The sequence below is a fragment of the Stegodyphus dumicola genome, chromosome X1, assembly GCF_044657685.1.
Source record: "Stegodyphus dumicola isolate Sdum_Otavi_A_Nest chromosome X1, ASM4465768v1".
Lineage (NCBI taxonomy): Eukaryota > Metazoa > Arthropoda > Arachnida > Araneae > Eresidae > Stegodyphus > Stegodyphus dumicola.
Window position 1 is genome coordinate 53,725,912 of NC_140780.1, and position 19,068 is coordinate 53,744,979.

The 19,068-nt window shown below is 32.3% G+C and overlaps 1 protein-coding gene across 3 annotated transcripts in view; it reads left to right on the forward strand.

Moving 5' to 3' along the window:
• The first annotated feature begins 11,597 nt into the window (after positions 1 to 11,597).
• Positions 11,598 to 19,068, forward strand: part of Oseg1 (intraflagellar transport protein Oseg1) — a 142,774-nt gene continuing 135,303 nt past the window's right edge. For all 3 annotated transcript variants that reach the window (XR_004757012.2, XM_035351497.2, XM_085808392.1), the window contains exon 1: positions 11,598 to 11,743. Coding sequence is in view for 2 of the 3 variants with exons in the window: in XM_035351497.2 (XP_035207388.1) it covers positions 11,685 to 11,743 (59 nt within the window). In the remaining variant the exon portion in view is untranslated. The remainder of the gene's footprint in view (positions 11,744 to 19,068) is intronic.

Below are 19,068 nucleotides of genomic sequence, written 5' to 3' on the forward strand. Positions count from 1 at the left end.
TCTTGCTTTATTTCTTTGTTAAAATTAATTCTTCACTTGCTGATGCTGTAGTTTTGATTTTCAGCTCTACCCAAACAATGGAATGAGGAAGTGTATCTAACTGTTGAAAGTATACAAGTTTGTATGAAGTGATTCCCCTCATCCTGAAGAGCGATATCTTATGTACAACTTACTATATTTTCAAGATTAAATGCATGTAAGATTACTTGAACGTATACCATGAAGTTTTACTTCTGCAGACCTAAACAGAAGCCAGATTTTAATACTTGTTAGCTTCTCTTCTACTTCAAAAATGGAAGTTGTGTATACTTAACATTTAATTGGAATTCTATGAAACGAAACATCGAATTATTGAAACTTAATTAGGGTTCTAACAATCTGTGTTGGAAACTGTCTGCTTTGCCAGGCGTGGAAGTGAATGATTCCCAATTCAAGATTTTAACACTAGCCTTATTCTAGTCTTCCCGAACTGAGAAAGTAGCATTTCCAAGTTCATTTTTACTCTAATAAGTAATGGTAGAATTTGGATAATTAAATGAAACTTGGGTATATTACTTTATAATAGTTTATTTTTTCAAAATTGCCTATACATTATATTATAGAATCCAGTGCCATAAAGCTTTGAAATAAGACTGCTGGATAGCTCAGCTTCTACCGCAGCACGTTTCTTGAAGTTCCTTATGTCCACGGAGTTTTAAAACTCGTCAGTAGAAGTTTTAAAACTCAATCAAAAGAATGGAGTTAACTCCTCTGAACTAAACCCGTTGAGAATTTTAACTATGGTCTAGTTTTCTATAGATATGACTTACCACTTTAATTTCAGCTCATCTTGTACAATTAGGAACGTACAACTCGGTTGTTACACCCCTGAAAAAACTGCTTTGGGTAACTAATCATTTTCGTATTCGCTTTTCCTTTATTACGCCTGTTTTTCAAAGCCACAACTGTATCTCGGAAACTTTCTAAATATTCTGAAAGGAAGCGTCATTTCTCTGCTTAGCATTTTAAGATAATTCTATATAGCATGTCGCCTTTTAAACCGGTTAACAATACAAACGTTTCAGTTTACTTTAAAAATCTATTGCAAATTTACTGAAGAACCTTGAAATAACTCGTGCATGAAAATACGCTTATTCTAGGAATATTACTGTAATTAGTTCAGCGAAAATTCAGCCTAGAATAATCTCATTTTTAACCTTGATTTTATGTATGAAAAATAATCTTAATCAGATGAGCTAATATTATGTATGTTACCGTGAAGGACAAAAATCTGGAGAATGTCAACATTCAAACATGATTGTTTGGTGCATATTCTAAATAGTTGCTAAATATCCTCATTTCTCATATAACAGGCAAATGTCTGCATTCACCATGCCCTGATCCTGAATAAAAATATCAAGTTTTTAAATCTTACGTTATTAAAATATGATATATGTAAAGATAGGAGAAAGCTTAAGTAACAGCACAGGTAAATAAATTATTGAACTTGAAACCAAGAGTACATTCTAAATGAAGAAAATAACGTTAATAAACTTGCGTGTTTCACGTTATACTGTTGAATTTACTGCAGCAACTTGCGCTGTCATGACACTTTTGAATCGCACAAGTCTCCTGCTTTCACAACGCCCGTCTTCGCGGCTTCTCATTTCGACCTCCACCAGATCATTTCTCTGCTTATCGATATACACCGGTGATGATCCGAATGTATAACAATATAGCAGAATAATTGGTCTTTCACACCGACGTATTTGGTATGTGCTGGCAATCACCGGAGAATAATGTTCATACAGTTTCTGCACTTTGAGCATGAATGTGCCAAGATTTTTTAATCATAATGTACAATTATTAATTTTTATTTCATGCACTAGACGTTTTCAGTTTCTTCCTAGATATTTATGTACTGTAATGTATGCTGTAATTTTAGAATATATTGTACTTACACTATATTGTCAAATTCATATATCAAATATTTTAGAATATATTGTCAAATTCAGATACGGTTTTTCATTAATGAAAATACACGAGAAGTAATGTTTAATCTTAAAAATCCATATTTGACCTCTCAGTAGCTTTTTTATATCAATTACTATATGTATATTATATACATTGTAATAGGAACTATTTTCTAACCCCTGTCTATGGACTAATAGGGCATGGGCCAGAGCCATAGAAGGTAGTTTCCTAAGTGCACTAACCGATAATACTGTAATTGATTATGAAGAAAACTACAAATGTTTGCAAAAGTATTTTACCACTCTAATTTATACTTAAATACTTCTAATATAATGTGCATTGTAAACATAACAATTAATATTCATTCATTAAACTTCTGTACCATTGAAAAGTCTCTGTGAAAATTGTATGTTAGATAAAGAATATGAAAAATTATATCTAATTTGTAATAACCCTTTAAGTCTCCTTTCTAATTGGTTATTCCCTTTTCTATGCTAAAAATAGTAAAATGCTTATGATAACTTATCTGAACTGCTTCTTTTCAAAATTAATCATTGTTATTCGATTCTCAAGAAAAATAAAGTAGAACCATAAGTTTACTATTCTTAATTTGAAAATTCTAATCTACATATTCTTCCTTTTTTTTTTTTTTTTTTTTTTTTTTTTTTTGCGATATACTGACATGTAATCTGACACTACTTTTTCTTCAACTATCTGTTAAATATGTCGCAAGTACAAATGTAATTGAAGAATAGGCATGAGTTTTATGCAAATCGAGAGGTATTTTTTTTCATTCAAGAACCTGCTATCAAATACGAAGTATTCAACAGCTATGACTGCCACTACATCTTCAAGCACCAGCTGCTTCTTCATTCTTTATGTCGCCAGAAAAAAATGTTTCATTGCATATACAACATCAAAAAGTATGTGGCACGTAGAAAAGAAACTGTATAATCTAGTTTACATTTTACCATAAAGGAATTTTCGCAAGTCAATTTTGATAATATAGAAAAGACAAAATTTTAAAATTATTCTTATTTTTATTTGTCAAGTACTAAGTATTCTTCACGAAATTCCATTTCTCAGCACACCATCAAATTCAATTTATTCAATATCCAAATAAAATTCAGTATGTCACAGAAAACACACAAGAACATTTTCATGTCTAGCAATCGCAACTTGATTTCAACTGTCACTAATTTAATAAAAGAAAATACAAGTACAGTTTCCTATGGAGAAAAGAACAGTTAAAGTAAAGATAAAATTTTAAATATACCTTAAAACTTCAATTATATATAATTATTTTGTTTTCAATAAAAATAGAAGTATGTAAATGAAATAAACATCTGTCAGACTTTCAAGCATATCTGTTACAATTTTAAAATCGAATGGGATCAAAAGTATGATATATGATTGATCAAATGTGTCAAATAAAATTAATTCGCATTCAATAGCTCCAAGCACAGCTCCTTACTGCACTTGTCGAAAAAATTTACATTTTAACAGCAACTTGTAATTGCCACTTTAATCAGTACATATAAAATTTTAATCTTTTGCAATATCTGTTGCTGGTGTAAACTGCCGATATACAGGACAATTTTGTTTATAAAAGCCGGGGTTTGCCATTTATTACGATAATACCATCAGGGCTGAATCCAAGCCAAGGAGCTGTTAGATTTACTATCAATCCTGATAGCTTAATAAAATGCCTTATCTTTGCTTCATACACATTTCTAGCAATGCCTTTTACATTTGCTCCATGCTCAGTTGCTTTATTACCGTGAAGCATGCTGTTGTAGATATGTCATTAGGTTATTTGTAAACCTAATGACATATCTACAACAGTCATTAGGTTATTTGTAAAGCAGGAGTGAAGAAGGATGAGCAATTCCTTGCCGGGAATCGAACCACGGACCTCTGGAATACGTGCTCAGCCTGCTGACCACTACACTACGAAGACATCCTGAGAAGGTGGGAGAAATACCTTGTATACTCCCACTTTTAAAGGGCGACTGGGGTTTTTAGGGGACTCAGTCGCCAAATCCTGGGTGTGGAGCATCATCATCCTCAACCCTTTTAGTTCGAGCGCCACTGTAGAGTCATTGGGTTATTTTTAAAGCAGGAGTGATTAAAAATGAGCAATGCCCTCGCCGGGAATCGAACCACGGACCTCTGGAACACGCGCCCAGACTGCTGACCAATACACTACGAAGGCATGCTAAGAAGGCGGAAAAAGTATTTTAATTATTAATTTATTAAATTATTCAACTTTTTCTCCCAGATGGGGAATTTGTTCTTAGAGTATGTAAATAGAGAATAACGGTTACTTCCTTTGAACAATTCTCTCCCGTCTCCATACATCGTTGTTCTGACTGTTTCTTGAGCTAATGACAGAGCTTTATCAGTTTTAATTTCAGTTATGCAATCCGCTGCTAAATCATCTTCAAGCTCCGATGATAAACAATAATATAGTATTTGAATACTTTTTTAAGGAAACAGCTGTTCAGCAAATCATCCAAAGATGTGACATTTTTAAGAATCTTACTTGGTGACCTAGGGGGGCGAAGAATATTTTATTCTTATCTAAAGGTATGCTGCAGATTATGCATACATTTATTGATTTACAAAAGTGTGAAGTATAACAGTGTAATGCTAATTCATAATTCTAAAATTTTTTCAGATTTTTATTGTGTTCAATTCTCTTTTAATCGAAGACCATCATGTCATTGTGAAAGTTTTTCTATGTGGACACCTGGCTTCTACGCTTTGTACAAAATAAATGCGGTGCAGAAAAGCTCGTACTATAGTATCGTGAATTTTGTTTAGCATAATTTATTCTTGTGTTGGGTTTGAATGGACCCAGTGTTTTCATATACGATGTTTCATATTCAAAAAGTTAGTTCAGTGTTTCATATGTAAAGATGACGAAGTTCATAAAATGTAATTAAATCACAGACTTATTACATTTTATTCTTGAATTTTTGACTCATATAAAGTTACTAATTAAAAACTGCACTAGAAAAGCAGAACTAGTTAAAAGACAACTTCAGTTAGTTTTAAAGCTGATATTTTATATTCAGACAAAACATTTTCAGACTAAACATAGCAAATCTCTGACTATGAGAGCTTAATTTGTGGTAGCATTGCGAGATGAGGAATGGTCTCATCGAAATAGAGATGTCTGTGACGGAATCTGCAAAGCATGAAGCCCTGAAAATTTGCACTTGTTTATCATTCTCCTTTCCATTTTTGCAAATGTTATTGTTTAGAGTGTCACATCAAGACAACAAATTGCTGAGTCAGTACTGTAACACAATGAATGCTGAACCTAGCAAGATAGTCTATTAAAACCCATTAGCCGCTGGTGTTGCGTTGACGCAACGGTCAAAATAAATGCGTATATAAATATAACTACCTAAGATATTTTATACCAGCAGATGATTTGTGTAGGTAATATTATGCAGATTATTTCTGTAAAAAAATATTTGCCTTCAACAATCATTTTGTTTATAATAATTAATCTCATACTTTAAGCAAAATTTAAGCAAAATTTTCGACCGGGTATTTTTGCTGAAAATATTTAACGAAAGAATCGCCGTCTTTATGAGTGATATATTTTTAGTCAAGGTCACCGTTTATCAGAACATTACATCAGTCAGATGTTTATACTTGTGTTGGGAAGGAAGGGAAAACAGGTGTTGCGTTGACGCAACGTCAGCAGGAAACGGGTAGTCAATCTCCTTTTTCACTCATTCCTTTCAATATTCTGGTTCATGTTCTGGTTGTTTAAAAATGCCTAGAACTAGGTATCTTACATTAGAAGAAGCCCTGCAAAGATTTCTTGATGAAGAAACAGATGATGATAATGTTAATAATGACCAGAATGAAACTGATATTGTTGTTGTTCCCCCAGAAATTGCAGAGGCTAGTGACGAAGAAGAAAGGAATGGCAATGTTTTAAATAATGATAATAATAATATTTTACCAAATGATACTGCTGGGGAAGTTGAAATTCACGTAAGAAGTAAGTTTCAGCCTTCTAAAAGCAGTTATAGTCATACTAAAAAGTTTAAAAAGCAGAAGACTGAAATCTTGAAGTGATAAAAAAGGAACTGTTAGTTATGTCTCAGGAAGAACATGAAGAAAGAGATAGAAGAGAAATTACAAAAGACAAAACTCAAGGTAAAACTAGTGCACAGATTTTCGATTTTCTTTTTGGTTTATACATTTACTCTCTTCTCGTTGAACAGACAAATATATACGCTCAGAAAAGAAAAAAAAAAAGAATTTATTGCATCTGAAGCCTATATGAAAAGATTTATTGGAATATTATTGCTTACAGGATATCATTCTTTACCTCAAGAAAAAATGTATTGGTCTTTTGATAAGAACATTTCTGTTCCTGTTGTACGAGAATTGATATCACGTTCGCAGTACAGGAATATGAAGCAGAATTTGCATTTGACAATACTGATAAATTATATGAGGTGAGACCGTATCTAAACTTACTAAATATCACCACTTTTTACTACTGGCAATATAAATTCCGTTTTAGATTTCAGACGCGAGAATGCATTATTCCTTTTGCAAACTCCTATTGAGAGTGTAAAATTAGCCAGAAATAGATCAGCAACAGGAAGACCTAGTAAATTCAGCATTCAAAAACCATTGCATGAAGATGGTAGAAATTTTATCGTAAAGTCCGTTGATAGCAAAAGCCTTTGTTGTAAAGAGTACCTTAGCCAGACTGTTTATAGATGCAAAGTATGTAATGTAGCTTTACATCATGATTGTAATCAAGCTTTTCATGCTTGAATCTTTCAAATAAAATAATCTTTATTTGTAAAAGAAATAAAATGTATATTTTAATATTAAATTAATTACAAGTAATCCTGCGCTCCACTGAAAGAAACATCACACGAGTACAATCCTACTCACTAAACATCCGTAGTCTTATTCCGCTGACGTTGCGCGAACGCAACACTCGCTTTTTCCACACCTAAGAGCATTTTTTTTTATTTTCAATGTAAATTTATGTTATAAATGCTTAATTTAATATTTTCTATTATTTTCATGAGAAATGAAACATTCCTTGTAGTTTTGGCGGTTAATGGGTTAATTCACTCTTTCACTGGAGACGAACGAACATAACTACTGAATATAGAAAGAAAATGTAAAATGTTCAACAGTAGATTCCACTATAAAAATACTGGGGAAGGTTATAGTAGCAGAATCCTATTTAAAAACCACGACATCTCTGCTTAAACTCGGTTCATAAACGGTACACACCCCTTAAAATGAGTTTAAAATGAACATCACTGGAGCAATTCAGAATATAACATAAGGACAAACTTCATTTTATCTCTAAAAATATGTTAGTTAACGCACTGAACTGGAGCATTATATTCAACACATGATGTGATCCGCCAACAGCCAAGTGGTAAATTCTTTTAACACTGGTAGTTTGTCGAAAGTTAGATTCCAGACAAATGGACTGGCTACATGGGTGTTTCTGTGATTTTACCCACGTGTTTATGAGCCAGTTTCCTTACAAAGTCCTCCATGAAGGTATCCCTCCGTTTAGGTCTTCGAGAGCTTTGCTGTGTTTAAATAAACCAACCAACTTAAAATATATACAAACAAGGTAGGTCTCATAAATATGTGCACATACTATTTTTATGAAGTGGTCAAGTTTAAATTGAACATCTTGTATAATAAACAACGAACAAAGTTTAAACTGAACATCTTGTATAATAGACAACGAACAAAGCTTAAATTGAACATCTTGCATAATGAACAACGAACAAATTTTAAATTGTACAAGAGATAATTATTTCCAACTGTAAAGTAATAAGCACATATATTAATACAATTTTTTTTGCAAAATGATGAAACTGTAGTTTCGGTATCATGACTTTAAAATGTAATATCAATTCCAGGAAGAGAAAATAAATCCATGACGGTTTGAAAATAGATTTTAAAATACAAGGCAAAAACTGAATATGCTACTATAACTAAAATGCACAGGAAAATAAGGAAAAAAAGTCAAACTATTCATAAAATTACTTTTTTCAGTGACTAAGTTAAAAAACAGTAGTTTGAGTTTTCCCATAAGTTTGTACAATGCACTATGTATGATATGTTTTTTCGGGAACAAAGCAATTTTCTAATCTAGAATTAATATTACTGTTAAGTATATTAGTTGAATAATTGTATCATTTTTATATGAGTAATCTGCTTCATAGGATATTGTTTTTAGCTGTCTTCTAGATTTTATATGCCTCATTTTCTAATTTTATCAAATAGTAAGGGAAAATGCTACACTATATTCCAAAACATCTTGATGGTAATTACGTAACTTATAACAAGAACTCAACATTAAACGAGTAGTGATTTTTAGCTTACCCTCAATATGTATGCGTGTATATATATACTTGCAGCTTCATGCACCAAGTCTGAACCTCGAAAAAAAAATTTTTTTTTTCATTTCAATTTTTTTTTTCGAGGTTTCAGACTTGGTACGTGAAGGGGCAGTTGCCCCTCGCTCTCTATTTTTTTAGTTTGCTGATATTTTTTTGCGTTTTAGTGTATGTGTTATATGTTTGATCAGATAGCCTGGCTCAGTAAAAATAGGCGGCCAGTGTAACTCTGATTCAAAATCCGGTTACGACCACGTGCACACGTGCAGTGCTAATAACGACCACGTGTTTCTGAGACTCCTTGGCCGATGCTTTATTTTTCTTCTTTTTCCTCCTTTTTAGTAATTTCGTTCTCCTGATGAGGAGGGACATTTAGCTACCCTCGAAATCGATTGAGTGTTTTAATATATGTACGCTAAATACAAGGTTGTATTGCGATTCTGATTGTCACATTGGCGATTTTCTCTTCTATTCTAACCATAGTTCACCTTACATTTCTGAATCACATAGGCCACTATCGATTTTGAGTAATTCAGCTCGTTAGATATGAGGCCTAAAAATCGGTCGTTTCTGTGATACCGGATGATTACAACTTTCTCGAAATCAGGTAACTCTGCAGTTCGTGGCACTGGCATGCGACTGATGAAATATCGTTTCCTGCACGATATTTAAGTTGGAGCGCGTGACGTATATCAGGATCGCACATATCGGCATTTGCATCTGTATCAAAATACTTACTTTTAGAGTGTACTAGAAACAATATGAGAGTGTGGAAAGAAATTTAAACGGAGAAGTGTAGCTTCAAAAACAAAGTGAGAGATGTTTAACGGTCTTTCTCCATGATGCGTTGCGATATAATACTAGCTGTCATTCAGAACGTGACTGAGAGGGATTTCTCCTCGAATGCGATCCGATAAGAACATGAGAACAAACGTAAGGTCTGCGCAAGTTACAATATCCGTTCCCCGTATTTAGTTAAGTAGTTCAAGTGTCTTCAGAAGCTCTGCACTGGAAAGGTCACTAGCGCTGCACGACCTGAGACTTGCACGGCCAGAAGGTAAACACTGTTATTACTTTGAAAACGAAAAATAATACCCACTCTCATGAATTTATTCCACTATTTATTCCGGCACAATTTAAGTTCTGCCGCTATTCCAAAATCCTAAAATTAGAAGAGAAAAAGGAGACCCGTTATATCTTTAAGCGAGGCACATTATGCTGTATGTGTGCAGAAATTTAAGGCTGAGATTTTGCCGAAAATGGAAAAAAATCTTCGGGATGCGCCCCACTGCTATGCTAAAATGCTGAAATTCCTGAAAGAGGGATCATAATTGCAGTCACTCTGACAAAAGTATCTGTAGAAATGGAAAACCGTCTGGAAAGATGCTACGAGTTGACCTGGGTTGCTTCACATTTTTTGTGTCTTTTTAGTGAGAGGTACGAATGATCAGAAAGTGTCACTTACCCTTATAGCTTGCATACAGCCTTTTAGTTACTGTGTATATGGAAGTATTTTAATTTGAAACAGTAAATAAAATTTATTACTGTTTCTCAGTTGAGTATGCAATACAGACGTGAAAGAAAGATTAGATTTTTAATGGCAAATAAATTTTTCTGTTTCATATTACATACTACTAAAATTATGTTTAAAGTACTGCAAAATATCTATGCTTTTAGAAGTTTTAATTAAATTTTTATTTTAGATACAAAATGAAATATGCTAATTCGTTCATTCATACATGTATTGCCGGGATGCCGCTGCCTGGGTGACTGATATACCAAAAGAGCACATGACGGCTGAAGACTGGAGTAGGTAAAGGACGGTCGGAGGTAAAAGAGGGGTTAACCAAGCGTCACAAATAGAGACAACGAGAGGCGGAGAGCGCGCAATGTCAGATTAGTGCATGTTCATAACTGGGAAATATGATAATATTGTATCTTATGGGATTTGAACACATAGGACTTTAAAACAGAAAACATGCTAAACAGCACACATATTTATTGCATACATATTTCTAAAACTTATTATCATAACTATTTCAGTATAGCAGATTCTAAAAAAATTAAATGTGCATTAACTTATGTTAGAGCTTCAAATATCAGTAAGTTTAGTTTTGCACTTAGCAATGCTTAAGCTAGATATCTCTATGAATTACAAAGTAAAACTGTCACTTTATAAGCGATGCGTGCAGCGCTTTTCCATGATTTTCCACCATCATTTCAATTCAGATTATTGTACCACAATATATAATGAAAGTACTGAACAGTGAGAAAAGATAGATATCATACTATCGGAGAAATGTACAAGAAACTATGAAATGCCCGGTAAAAGTTTAGTAATTCTGTTCATGATATCACAACGCATTTCATATTTCTTAGGAAGCCTGTCGCATCATAAATGAAGTATTTATTAGTAGTTGAAGAGCGGGGTAAATGTGTAATCGCTTAATCGTACCATTATGCGTGTATGTTGCTTAGAAAGCCATGTTTGCAGTGCATTTACACTGTATGAATTCAGTATGGCTCTGGTAACTTAGGCATCAATGAAAGGCTACAAAGAAAAGAAATATATTGCTTTCAGAGCACATAAGCAAGTGCTATGCAAGGTATAGAGTAAATCACTTCTGAACATCTCGGAGTATAGGGAAATAGATTAAACTAAACGCAAAATAAACCAAATCAAAACATTCAATAAACATTTAAGGAAGTCAGATACCTATTCGTTTTACTTAAAACACAAGAAAGAATAATAAAAATTATATTTTATGCCAGTATAAGCTATATCTATATTAATGCTTTTGTTACACCACGCTCATAAATAAATGGCAAAAGCGATGAAGTAAAAGTCGCCAAATGCCAGATTCTACATCCTTACATTTCCTGTGTTAACCCGTTGGAACAAACCGTACAAGAAAAGTTCTTAACTCTAAAGGTATTATAAATCTCAAGGGGCCCTTATGTAGGCTTCGTTAATATGCCCGTTAAGCTAATCTGTGAAAGTGTCATCTATAGGTGAACTGAATCTCGCTCATAAATATTATATTAATATATCTTGGGTTTCATATTTTAACCCTTTTCTCACCCGGTTGGAATAAAATAAATTCGTATCATGTCTAAGAAATTATTTTTCTATGAAACAAAATAGCTTTTTTCCTATTTGTGTTTTCTTCGTATTTAAGCTTGATTTTTTAACTGCGGCGCAAAGACTTAGGAAGTGCAAAACTTTAGAGCTTTGTATTTTGTTCGTCCGTCTGTCTGTTTTAAATTTAAAGCGCGTCTTTATTTACGATTGTTTTTAAGTTTACATCAATTATGCGTTCTGTTCTGATATGGGAAGCGCAGTTACTAGATAAAGAAGAAAATCCCCAATGGTAATAAACTGTACTGACGATCTTACTTATATACTTGTTAAGCTTATTTTATAGTTTGCGGTAAAATCATTGGTAATAATATCCGGATTGCTTAGCGCTGATTTTTAATGAGTTATGTGTGAAAGAGAGAAATTAAAAGTGTGGATAATATCCTATGCCATTCATTGTGATGCAGGAGTAGTATAAACGTGAGCGTTAATTTTTTTTTTCGTTGAATATTTTTAAATGTTTCTTAAGTACATTTTAAATGCTTCCGAATTGTAATAATTTCATGTAGACGGATTAGGAAGAAATTACAAAAAAAAAAAAAAAAAAAAAAAAAAGTTTTCGCAGTGTACTGATGTGTGTTGCTTTGTAATGTTGTTGCATTTAGGTACCATTGATCAACATATTTACTTTAATGCAAGACTTGTCCTTATGTCTTGTAATATGTTGTTTATGGTTTTATTATTCATTAGAAGCTTACTAATGAATGACAAGGTCCCTGAACCCTAGTAGTCTCCTCTTCAATTCGCTATTAATATATAAACTGACTGTATTATTTTCGGCACTTGCGTATTAACATAATGACTTTGCCACAGTTTGGTCATTTTTTAGAGATGTAAAGGTAAAAGTTGCCAATGGGGTGGAAGTTGGTGGTTTGTGTGACTTTTGTTTTTTAAATTCCCAAGCAATCAATAATTATCTTACGTTGGCACACATTATCAACATATGAAAACAAAGCACACTTTAGTAACTTAAAGTGCAAATTTTAGTTATTAAATAAGAATTATGTGATATGTTAAAAAATTGTATAACAGTTACATTCTTCTCTAATTTTTTTTGTATTCTTTTGGGAGGGGTTCTATTCTTCTCCCCAAGTACGTAGTGATCTGTTTTTGCTTAAAAGCATCAGACAATTCCAGACTTGGCATCACTCAAAGCTTGGCAACATCAACTATCTTCCAAACATATCTTTTCATTGTTCCGTTTAGAAATTTTGAGGTGAAATTCTGTAATCCTGCAGAAATTTTCCTGCACATTTTTCCATTGCTGGCTAATTTTTTAAAATGAAGTCAAACAATGTCATGACTCCTAAAAACCAATGGAATGTGGAATATATATATATATATATATATAAAGAACGTGTATGAATATGGTGAGGTTGCTTGATGATGGATAGTTATGGTTAACAAAAGAATGATTATGCATATTGTTGCCCGAGTTTTGCACATTCTGAAAATTTGGTGACTTATATGAAGGTGGTTGTGATAACACATATCCTTTTTTCATATTTTTGAGACACATAATATAAATGAAAGCTAGTTTCTCGAATAGAATCCATGAAGGCATCTATTCCAAGGATGATATACCTTTAAAGGGCTTTGCTATTTTTTCATACTTAAATGGTGCTACTTTGGTAGACGGTTGCACGGATTTTGGCGAGTAATACAATTTATGGTAAACCCATTGCTGGATAAGTTATTTATGGTAACCGATACTTTGTTGTCATTTTATTAAAAAAATAATATGTTTTATTATGCATAACTTCCATGTTTTAAATATTATTTATAGCTTCTAAATATTAAAAATCAATTTAATTTTACATTTTTATTTGAAATAAAAATTTTGTTGTTTATAATATTTTATATAATTTTATATTGTGGATGATGTAATCAATGACGTCACCTTACTTAAAAACTAATTGTTTTTATTAATATCTATAAATTTAATCTAATGTTTTAAACATTATTTATGGCTGTTAAATTTTAAAATACAATTTAATTTTGCATTTGTTTTAAAAATGATTTTATTATGAATGACTATTTAAATAATTTTAATTCTATGCGTGATGTAATCAGCTCCCTGATTGGTTACTGAATATTTGTGCATTACCGCGCCATTTTAAAATTTTATTATTCATCTCTTCGAATTCTTCAGATTTCAAATGGACTGGATATCTCCCTTTCGAAAATGAATGTTGTTAGTGGTAATTACCAAGAATTATTGGTATTGGAATAAAAAAATTGCCCTTTGAGACCTTATTTTGGCCAATCTGTCTTTCCAAATCAAAGATTTATTTATAAATTGTTAATAGCGTCAGAGGAAATTTACTTAAAATTTTTTGAGGAAACCTCGCTAATTGCTTCTTCAATGAAGTGCTAGATATGTGGATAACAGATGAAGATGGTTAAAAGAGCCGATTCAATTATGATTTCAATTTTTTTCTGGTACTTATCAATAAACAAGAGGTTAAATACTCAAAAAAATGTAAGTACATATTTTCTTTTATTTTATAATTGTATACTTTAATTTTTGTTAAAAAAATTAATACACTATTTTCAAAAATTGCTGAGATAATTATTGTCACATATGTTTTAACATATGTCACATATGTTAATTATATTTTATATAACGTATTTTAAAGTATTTGAATTTAATAATATTCTAATTCTTTTAAATGTTGGTAGGATGGTTTTTAATTCAATATTCAATTTCAGTAATATTTTAATCTAATTAAACGTTGGCACAATGTTTTTATAGCGGTGTTTTTATTCTTTTTTTTGCTATATGAAAGTAATAATAGCCTTACTTTAGTATTTTATACTCATAGTAAATGTATTTATTTACACTTGCCTGCCATCTTAAAAAATGACATTTTCAACAAAAAATTAATCCATTATTTTTAACGATATTTATTTTTTTTAAAGTTTTGAATACTTTAGTATGCGTAAAAACAGCGTTTTTCAAGATGGCTGACGATTGTAAAAATCGCGCCAATAATTGCGCCAATGTAAATCGCCAAAAATCCGTGCAACCGTCTACCAAAGTAGCACCCTTAATATATTCAGCAGATATAATCCCATTCAGGGAACTACTCTGATATGCGCCCTCAAGTCGCCAAATTTCGCGCCAAATATTTTTGGCGAGAAACTTCACGCTGCCATATTGCTATCTAAATTTGTCTACATTTCGAACTTTTAGCCTATAATGTCTCCAGAAACGCGGTTTTCGCACATGCAAAAACTACGTTTTCAACATACAATTTAGCTAAAAATCCGAAAGAAAAACAAAAAATTTAGATAGCAAAAACGTAAAGTTTCTAACCAAAAATATTTGACAAGAATCCATGTACACGGCGACATGTTTTAACTTAAAAAAACATCTACGAATGACACAATGTAGGCAATGAACGAATCTACAAACTACGCACACCTCGCTTTAATAAATTAACATAACAACAATAAATTTCAAAGAATACCATGTACACAGCATCCTGTTTAAACTTAAAAAAAAATTCTACGAATTGCACAATTTAGGCAAGAAAGGAATCTACGATCTACGCACTCCTCGCTTTAATAAAATGACATAACAACAATAAATTTCAAATAATACCATGTACACAGCATTCTGTTTCAACTTTAAAAAACATCTACAAATTGCACAGTCTAGACACTAAACAACAAAATAAATTTCAAACAATTTAAAAAAACAACAATAATGACAGAAATTCATACTAAAGAACCAATACCAATAACATTCTACAAAATAAGAACAAGGATAAAATAAAATGCACTTACCATGAATTAATGCGTTTTCGAATAGCAGAAATATAAATTTCATACCGCCACGTAATCACTATCGTATTTACATGACAGCCAGACACACTGTCCAGAAAATTTATACTATGGTTCACAAATAAATAAAATCACAAATCCCTACTTCTATCATGCACTGCCATTAAAAATAATCTCCCAGACCCTCTTTCCACACTTCCAAATACCCACTACCCCTCAACAGGATAGCCACAATGATATTTCCTTTTGCCGAACTTCAATTCAACAACTACCATTTTATCTTTCCCTCCCATCTTCTCAGACACAGAGACGAATCAACGAGCTCCAGCGAAAGATTTTTCAACGTCAACAGGGTTGCCATAGAACACGCAATCGTGCCAAAAACCAGCACAGAACACATCGCCACATTTGGTAAAATTAGGGCGTATATTACAGTTGTACCCCATTCAGAATCAGTCCCTGAACAGTCCCTGCTAGACTTGCTAGTCCCTGAATAGTCCCTGCTTCTGAGAAACGAGATTTCTGGTAGCACTGGTTTAAATGGGAGGATTCCTAGAAAAAAAAAGAGTCTCGCCTAGCTACGAAAACAATGTTGCGAACCGAAACTGTAAACCTCACTGAAAATGTCTCAGCTGGACCTCAGTCCCAGGTAGAGACAACCGGTCAGACGAAAGTTCTGCTTCTGAAGCCTCACGTGATCCCAAGCTGAGTGATAATCGATTAGTGTTCGGCATTCAAGTCTTTGTAGTAAGTGAAAATCGTAACCTAGCTACATGGGTTTCCTGGAATTGTGCAGGTTCTGCGAATTGTCCCTTTCTTCCTCAAATCCCGCGTAGCCGAAACATGATGTGATTGGGACCTTAGTGTTATATAAGAATTAAAAATCAGGGATTAAGTTTGAAATGATGCAGTGTAGAGATTTACCATAAATATGTTTTCTTGATTTTAGGATCGAAAAAGGAAAATAATGAAATTGAATAGGAAACTTATAAGGCATTTTCTCCCTCCTTTCAGCATGCCTTTGTGGTGTAATGGTTTGCACACTCGGCACATATTCGAGAGGTCCAGGTTCGAGTCTCGGTGAGGACAATACTAATTTTTAACTTCTCCTGCTTCAAAAAAAAAAAAAAAAAAAAAAAAAAAAACCTAATGACTCTACAGGGGTGCCCAAACTAAAAGGGTGGCGGATGATGATTCTTCACCACCAGGATTTGGCAACTGGGTCTCCTAATCCCCAGTCACCCTTTAAAAGGGGGAGTATTTAATGTATTTTCTCCCTCCTTTCAGTATGCCTTCATGGTGTATTCAAGAGGTCCATGTTTGAGGCCTGGCGAGATCATTGTTAATTTTTCCTGTCTCCCGCTTCAAAATAACCTAATGACTCTACAAACTTAAGGGACTGTTGCAAATTAGAATTTATTTTATGTACTTATCTAATATATGTGTTTCTCTCTTTCTCTGTTTATCTATTATATCTTATGTGTGCAGGTGTATATACATATATATATATATACCATACACACACATTTTTACACTTATATAAGCATATTCATGCTGCTGCACATGTAGGCATTTATCAGAATAACAACATTATGAACAATCAAGTAAATTAACTTTAAATTATGATGCTACTACTTATTAGCTTTTATATTGTATGACGAAGTAAATTAAAATTAAAAAATAAGTAAAAACTGAAAGCCTTCAGATTTTGCATTATGCCCAAAGGGGTGTTTTTAAAGTTTTGTGTGTTACCTTTATATATTAAATATCATGTTCTTCGTACTTAAACCATATAATTAAGTTCAACAGCAATATCACAAAATGATTTTAAAATAAGCATATCTTTAAAATTTCCTATACAGTCTTGCGGGCTAGAAATTGTTGAGTTTGTTAATTAAAAATTTGTTTAAGTTTTACAAAATATGAATCGATAATAAAACAAATTCCAAGTTTGGACTTCCAAATGCCCATATTTTGGGGACACGTACGTTATTTAAAATTTGATAGCTCTAGGTATCGTCACAGTGCGAGAAACATACGTATGTTCATGCAGATTCTTCATTGTTTAATTTCTTTAAATATAATACAGGGCTGTAATATTGGGTGGTTTACAATTTTACAATTTGAAAAGGAAACTGACATTTATAGTGAATCAACACAAAATGCCAAAACAAAATTAATAGTTCTTCTGGGCAAATTGTCCCTTTGGACTAATAATAAATATGATGATTTACAATTCAAATATATTTATATAATATTAAAGTAAATGATGCTCTGTTAAATATTTTCTATTAAGTAACTGCTCACTTGCAATAATATTTGATATCATGTTTAGCTTTTCTTTATTTTAGTTTAATATTTTGAAATCAATGTTGTTGTTTAAAATGTGATGACAACTGTTAGAAAAACATTTTTCTTTTTGAGTTGATGGAATTCCGATGAGTCTTTTGATGAGTGTAATGTCCCTGTTTCTTTAGCTGAGTGTAAAAGGAAATTCTTTCTGTGCTAATAAATCACTGCGTTAATATTGAGAAAATTCTTTCAATTCAATTGTTCTTTTCAAGAAGAATCACACTAGTTTTTAAGATAAATTAATTATTTCCTTTACATTTCATTTAGTAAAAAAAGGATTGATATATTACATGTCCATAGACGGTTAGTAATGGTACTAACACAATTATGCCAATTTTTCTGTAAAAGTATATTTACGGGTACCCCTTGGCGAAACTTTGCAATTTTTTGGTGGTACATGGATACCGAGTTAGTGCAATTCTTTGACTTGTTATTTTGGCTTGTGTAGCGACGATTTTTGTGCCAAAAATCGCCGCAACGCAAGCCAAAATAACAAGACAAAGAATCAATTAAAAAAAATCAGAGAATTGCACAAGCTAGGCATTGGCACACTCCCTTGACTTTGTCCATATACACATCGAACTATATTCACTTAAAAAGTCAAGGAGCAGCTAACAAAAAAATATATAATCTCAATAAACTACATTCTAAATCAAGCAATGAAATAACATATAAAAGGAAATTCATCTTTGCACTACACAAAGGAAGTACCCACTTACCTTATTTACGAATTAACACGTCTTCAGTCAGTCAAACAAAATTCCTTAACAGCATCCAAAAACTTCATAAAATTATCTGAACTAGAATCTGAATACTGGCATCACCTCATAAATTCACAAAATAAGAGTCAAAAATAGCCTCCATAATGTCGTTCGATCATACACATTTCCTTCCTACAAACAGGACACTTAATAATGGCTACTAAATAAACCTTCATTTACACACCAGTCAAGTAATGCTCTTTTCGCCTTTTTTTCCAAATCGTACAGAAACTTCAATCTTACCACATTTGGCCATTTTATTGTCTACACCACAAAACAAGCAATATGCTTTCTAACCAACACAAACCACTTATCTACAAGACAAGAATTTACCACAATCATGCAACCGATTACGTTATAATAGTGTTTCCATACCATTCAACTACTCAGGCTACCATAAATGAAACAACAACATGGTGATAAATGAAACAACAACTTCACAATAATACAAGGGGTATCATTCTCTCTACTCTAATCAATTTTTTTTTACATATTCTAACACAAGTAATATTTATATAATATTAAAATTTGATTAAATTAAATATTGCATTAAACCCTTTGAGGACAATCAATCTTCCATAGGCAACCACTGAAAGTGACTATGTTTTTTAAAATAAAAAACTAATATAACAATAAGTGCTTTTAGAAAACAAAC